At 47.5% G+C, this 6,718-nt stretch overlaps 1 protein-coding gene across 1 annotated transcript; it reads left to right on the forward strand.

Moving 5' to 3' along the window:
• Positions 1-1,304: 1,304 nt before the first annotated feature.
• Positions 1,305-6,010, forward strand: LOC109759397 (calmodulin-binding protein 60 C). Its single transcript, XM_040390958.3, has 12 exons — positions 1,305-1,589; positions 2,145-2,196; positions 2,282-2,337; positions 2,572-3,038; positions 3,575-3,735; positions 3,954-4,151; positions 4,252-4,549; positions 4,667-4,791; positions 4,871-4,955; positions 5,097-5,167; positions 5,333-5,393; positions 5,628-6,010. Exons 1-12 carry the CDS (start codon positions 1,480-1,482, stop codon positions 5,687-5,689), a joined length of 1,746 nt encoding a protein of 581 aa, XP_040246892.1. The 5' UTR covers positions 1,305-1,479; the 3' UTR covers positions 5,690-6,010.
• The last annotated feature ends 708 nt before the right edge of the window (positions 6,011-6,718 follow it).

Below are 6,718 nucleotides of genomic sequence, written 5' to 3' on the forward strand. Positions count from 1 at the left end.
GCCACCGGCCGGCCAGCACCACCGGACCGCCCCGCAAGGACCCAGAAGGGACCCTACGGGCCCAGATCTGGGCCAGGGACGAGCCACCGGCCGGCCAGCACCACCGGACCGCCCCGCCGCCAAGAGGCGGCACCACCACGGCGAGCGCCGCCGGCCTCCACACCAGGACGCCGGATCGCCACCGGCCGAGGCGCACCGCCGCCGGCCATCACCGCCCGAGCAGGGGAGGGCCGCGCGCGGGGAGCCGGGGAAGGGCATGCCCACCGCCGCCAGCATCACGCGGCCGAGGACCGGCGGCGCACGCTGACGGCGGCGGGAGGAGAGAGGGACGCGGGGGCGGGGGGGGGAGCTGGAGGAGCGCCGTGGAAGGGCCCCGGCCGCCTCACTCGGGGAGGCGGCGCGTGGGTACGGGGGAGAGGAGGGGGTGGGGGAAGGGGAAGGGGAACGGGAGGGGGAAGGGGCGGGCGGCTTCGGCGGGATCCGGCCGCCGCGGCAGCGGCGGGGGAACCCTAGGGGCGGGGGAGCGGGTCCAAAATAAACTCGCAGCCGTTCATTTGGATGAGTGTTTCCGTCGTGCAATGTTTTGTTTATTTTACTCAATGTCAACCATCAAGAACTTCTTACAAATTCAAAGTGACGAGTAGTTCCGAGAGGCAAGTGCCGTTGCCATCGGTTAAATTAGAAAGAATGGACGCCAAATGAGGCCTCCCAAAAAAGGCATTCGAACTTGTTTTTCCTGGGTAAATTGCGTCGAACATGTTGTGCGGGGGTGATGAGGTCAGCACTGCGTGCGTAGCCGGCCGTGGCGCGAACCCGAGGCCTGCGGGCCACCACCACCGCCGCCCCGGCCCGAGCCCAACACGTCGCAAGGCACGCGCAACGGTCTTGCCCCGCCCGCGTCCGTCCGTGTGTGCGTGACGGCAAGATGACGAAGCATCTCCACCTTCACTTGGCCTCCTCCCTCCACACTCCTCCTATTTTTAAGCACAGCAGCCAGCAGACAGGACAAGCGCCAAGCGCCAAGCTCGCCCCTCAAACCCAAACCCCACCATCCCCATCACGGCAGCATCGCCGTTCCTCATCCGCCCCGCCCCGGCTAGCCCACCGCCCAGAAGCGCGTGATGGCGGCGCACACGCACAAGCGGCCGCTCGGCGCCGTCGCGCCGGAACAGGAGGCGGCGTGCTCCCTGAGGAAGCGGCCGCTCGGCGCCGCCGCGCCGGAGCAGGAGCAGGAGGCGCCCTGTTCCCCGAGCAAGCGGCTGCGCCGGGCGGGGCTCCTCGTCATGTGACTGTGAGTACCTCACCCCTGACCCCCACCTACCAGCCGCCGCAGTTGGTCTCCTCTTGTGCCGCTCCCTCGGTTTCGCCATTCAATTGCCTCCACGATCTGAACTCACCGCTCGCGGCTGCTTCGCGCGGATCCGCGGTCCCGGCCGCCGCAGGGAGAAGGGCAAGGCGAGGGTGGTCACCATCGGGCAGATGGCGCAGATGCTTCGCCAGTCGCAGCTCGACGTGGCAAACTCGGTCATGGAGAGGCTACCCGACATACTCGAGAGAGTCTTGGGGGAGCATTTTGGTGCTTTCAAGAGGTACGTACGTACACATGTTTTTCTCAAGCACATATATCTGATCCGGTTGAAACGTTCTACTTAGATGGATCGGCTTAATCAACAACTTCCTACTTAGATGAATTGGTTACAAACCGTAGTGTCAAAAAACGTCTTACATTATGGGACGGAGGGAGTAACAGAGGAAATGCACATTTCAGGAAAGTAGCGGTTGAAGTGTGCCGACGTGCTTGTGGGAACTGCCAGTCTTTATCCACCGAAAACAACACGAATATTTTTTTCTTTCTTTCATAAGAATGCTATCAGCAGCGCACGAGCTCATATAGAATGGAAAACTGGACAATCATACTCCTCCAAGTTCAGATAATCAAGTTATATTCATGGAGTAGAGATAAACCATGGATTTCATCTTCTTCTTTCAGTAACCATAGCTGCATAATACATATAGAAATGGTCTCTGTGAGTCTATTTATTGAGTATTCAACTTTGGAGTGTTGTGGATGTGATGGATAATGCTTCCTATGCTTAGTTTTGAGGGGTAATTAATTGTATCTCTTGTTGTGCTGTATCCAACAGTTCTATTATGGGATGCATAGAAGATAAGGTTCAATCAATTGTACAGACAAAGGTTAGTATCCATGAAACAATGTTCTGTAGTATCTCTTTTATTGTGCTCCTGTGCCCTAACTCCTTTTTCTTATATTATGCAATAGATGCAGGAACAAAAAGCCGCTTCGCTTCCTAGTGCCGTTTATGAGCCTCCTCCTAGGTACTATCTGACATTATAATTTTCTCCTATGTCCTCCTACAGTTGTCAGCACTAGTTCTGCATTAGAAGTTGAGCACTGGACATGCATAGTTCCTCTGTTTAATACTCTCGACAGTTTTTTTAATTCATGTCATGATACTACAAAACCTGCCAAACCAAGTATCTGCTTTCTACATAATCTGTGAAGTTTCCTTTTTTGTTACTGTCTCACTCTCATCCTGTTTTAAATTTTAGGCATGTATCGGAGGGCTTTCCTGAAACTGGAAGCGACACTGGAGTCGTCAAGCTACGCTTTGACGTTGCAGGACCAAAAGATACACTTTTCACTCGTTGTCCAGTATGGAAGAATGGGGCAAATGCTAAAGTAGCAATACTTCAAAATGAGACGCAAATCACGCAGGGTGATCTTTCTAAATTGCAAATTGAGATTCTACCTGTTCATGCTGATTTCTTTACTGGACAAGAGGATTTCACCAAAGATGAATTCAACAAGCAAATATATATGTATAAAGGGAAAGAGTCGGTCTTGGCAACTGTTAGTCTATCAAACGGCGAGTCCTCTCTTGGTTCATTCTCCTTTCCAGAGAGCTCCCACGGGAAAAAGTTAAGATTAACAGCTCGAGTGAAAAGGCAGGATCTTACTGTCAGAGTTCAGGAAGCAATAACTGATCCTTTTGTCGTCAAAGACCGCCGAAGTGAATGTGAGTATATTCATTTATCCATTCTGAGCACCAATTTTTTTTTAACTATACCGAATTGGAGGTACACTGTGTAGTCAGCTGAAGAACATACTTCTCCTTTAAGTGTCTGACAAGCTGATTTTTGAGTACTAAAGAAAATCTTACAGCACATAGTATATCTTTCAAAGAACGATTATGGCCTTATACATGCAAGGACATTATTTTACCTCAAAATATGATGTTTTGGCACTAATGTTCTGCTTTTTGAAGGGAATGACTTGTTCTGCCAAAAAAGAGTAGCAGTACTGTGACTTCACTCTTCTTTGCTACACAGTTTATGTCGATTTGTTCATTTCGTGGGTAATGGAGAAAGGGTGGGCACCTTTGTAGTTTTTCAATGTTGTACGTGGTAGATCAGTAATAAATTGATTGTAATTTACCATGACATTAATCCTTTGGTAAAACCTATCAGATGCAAATATAGCTAAAATGATCTCATTTGATATTGGCAATCTTGTCTGAACTCTGAACACACCCAACCTTTTTGCCTACTTCAGCAAATGAGAAGAGTCCTATTCCATCCAAGGAAGACGCTATACATCAACTGAAGAAAATTTGCTTAAAGGGAAAACATTGGAATAACCTTGTGGAGAAAAATATTACGAAAGTGAAGCACTTGTTGCGCCATTATCATAAAGATAATTTCGGTCTCCAAAAGGTATATATGCAGTTATAATGATATGTCTGCACTCTTCAATGTTTCAAATTACCTGTAATAGATATTAGTAATTAGTTACATTGTCCTGGATCAGGATTAGATATCCAGCATCTCTTAGGACCTATTTGGACATGCACTGCTAAATGTACTAATATGCACTATAATATCTGGTATCATTTCATTAATTGATAAGATAATTTTTAATTTATGTCAATTAGCTTGCTGGCATGAAGAAGGGGGATTGGAATACCATGATTGAACATGCTACCATGTGTGTTCCTGGGGATGAGATCTATTCCTATTTGGTTCCAGAGGATAATTGTCAAATCTTATTCAATGATTTCTATGATCTTGTCGGTAAGATGACTGATAACTATGTTCCTTACAGTGTCAATGACGCCGATCAGTTTCCACAGGTGACGTCAATAACACTCTTCCACTTCTATCACATTTACGCAGTTGATAGTCACAAAAATAATAGTGTGCTCATAATTACATTCAAATATTTTGTTACAGCATAAAGTGAAGAACTGGAAAATGTCTGCATACAAGAAATTTGAGGAGCTGGAGAACTCAGGGGGTCTTATCCCTGATTATTTCCTGAGTAACGGCCACCTTGTCCCAGCAGCGCCTCCCAACAATGGTGCCAGTACTTCCAAAAATCAAACTACTGCAGAATTTGGTGAGCAACAACCATTTCTGCAGGAGAGTGGATTCCCACTGGCACAGATCTTTGCAAAAAATGTTGCTGCTCCTTCGAATCAAGAAGGACCACCATTTACACAGTGCAGTTACGAACAGGTTGCACATCAAGGTAAATACTGAACACATGCCCAATTTTGTATCAAACATAGTCCACATCGTGAGTGCTGCCTCCGTGCGTGAAGTATTATTATTGCTACTCACAGTTTTGGCAATCAATTTGCTGTAGAACTATATCAGCAGGATCCTTCTATACTGTGTAATGGAATTCCTCCCTATTTGACCCATGGAAACATCAATGGTCAGGGATCATTCTCAGCCTGGTCAATCAGCCCATCCCACAATTTTGCACCAGTAAGTAAAGATACTTGTGACAGAATCAACTATTCCATCCAACAATTCATTGCCAACTCGAAATATTTCCTGGATGTAGGCTGAAGAGGAGAATTCAATGACTCGTGCAAATCTAACTGCCCAACACAATGGATACTCAAGCTCCTTGATGACTGCTGCTCCTGGTAATTCCTTGTCTTGTAACAGGCGTGCTTGCTGTATCCAGTTTTTTTAATGTGATAGTATAGGCAATGTTCTAGACATTCAAATCACTCCTCCATTATGCATTGTTGGGTCCTGATATGTTGGTGTTGGCACTTCCTCAGGTGGAGTTAGTCAGGGAACCTCTTCACTTAACCATGATCAAGCTGGCATCAGCGGATTATATCCAATTGAAGTATGTGCTTTTCTTTTCAAAAGTTGGATAAATCATGGGAATTATGCTTTACAACAGAGCAATTATCTTTGCTCAGGCCAATGTATATCAGTCTACAGCAATCACATGGCTTTAGATTTGTTTTCGTTTGCTATGTCCTGAAGGTGTTTGTTGTTGCGTTCCCAGGAATGGCTAGGAGTAGAAGAAGCACATGTGGCAGATCAGGACTTTATACCAGCTGACAACGGTATGCAATTTTCTATGCCCATGATAACCACAGTGATAACTTCTGTTGATTTAAGCTCAGCTGCTAAATCACAGGGCCTGGCAATTATAAGTTTTTTAACTTCTGATGATATCAAATTTGTTTACCTTCACAATAAGCAGACCGTGTATGATTGACTGATAACTACCAAAATGTTGAAACCCTGGTTGCTTAGAAGTTGAAATTTGCCCTGATCGTGTGTTTCTTTTATTTCAGCAGAACTGCCGAATTCTAACAACCAATCTGATGGTTATGAATATGCTGGTGGCAACTGGTGATTGAACTTGAGACCACAGCAACATACTCTCCTCTACCATAGTAAACATGACGGTGGGAGCCGGCGATTCAAGTGTTCTGTGTGATTAAGCATTTAGTTTGTAAATATCAGCAGTGTTGTGAGTAGTAACAGACAGTATTGTTCAGTATATTGCTGAATTTGCTATTGGTTGCGGTAGGCATTTGGGTTGTATTCTTAAAGAACAATCTTTTAGAAAAAGAGGGCACTTTGCTCTTCTTAATACAGGAGCAAATATTCGCATTGCTGACTTTGGTGTAATCATGTTAATCAATCTTTTTTGCTAAGGTGAATTTCCTATGTATGTCGACACATTTTCACATTCTTTTTTTGAGTTAATTCCATTTTTTATTTTACCCTAATATATGCTTGTGACAGATTTTATCCCCAAATCGACATTCGGTCAGTTGGTGTCTCCTAATTGAAAGATTTCCTTCCACATTTTACAGCTGGTTCTCGTTTTGAATTTTTTTTTTCTCTTCAGAAACCGGTTCAGATGTTTGGCTTGACATTTTGTCAAACAGGTTGAGGGCGGCGTCGAAATTCCGGTGGCCGCCCATCCCTTCGGATGCACGCGCCGCCTTGTGCCAGGAGTAGGACGGCCGCGGTTTAGTTAGCACCAGCGATTTGTGCCCAACTCGCCTCGGACTTGGTCGGCTGTCCGCGCGTGTGTCGTCGAGGGCCACTCCAGACACCATGCCGTCAAGGGTGCGTCGGTGCTCTCTCTGTCTTGGGCCTTTGTTTCCTGCGTTTGGATGGCGGATGGACGTTAAGCAGCGAGCGGGAGGAGCACGGCGGCGCGTAGGAGGGAGGGTGAGCGGCAGCATCGCACGGGCAGTGGGCATGGCGGAGACGGACGAGCTCGGAGCGCATGCTGCTTGGGTGGGGCATGCTCGGAGTCGGAGAGGACGCCCTGGGCGAGCAGGTAGTGGGCACGTTCGGCTCCTGCGGTTATCGCTGCAGCTGGGATCTGGCGCGGGCGGGCGAGTCTGGACCGAACGGAGGCCACGAG

Source organism: Aegilops tauschii, chromosome 5 (assembly GCF_002575655.3).
Source record: "Aegilops tauschii subsp. strangulata cultivar AL8/78 chromosome 5, Aet v6.0, whole genome shotgun sequence".
NCBI classification, from domain to species: domain Eukaryota; kingdom Viridiplantae; phylum Streptophyta; class Magnoliopsida; order Poales; family Poaceae; genus Aegilops; species Aegilops tauschii.

What these genes read in the sequence shown, in the direction of transcription:
- LOC109759397 (XM_040390958.3), top strand. Translation starts at nt 1,480, where the DNA reads ATGGCGCAGATGCTTCGCCAGTCGCAGCTCGACGTGGCAAACTCGGTC. An exon ending in CATTTTGGTGCTTTCAAGAG is followed by an intron (nt 1,590 to 2,144) that starts GTACGTACGTAC and finishes TGTATCCAACAG; the next exon opens with TTCTATTATGGGATGCATAG. An exon ending in CAAAGACCGCCGAAGTGAAT is followed by an intron (nt 3,039 to 3,574) that starts GTGAGTATATTC and finishes TGCCTACTTCAG; the next exon opens with CAAATGAGAAGAGTCCTATT.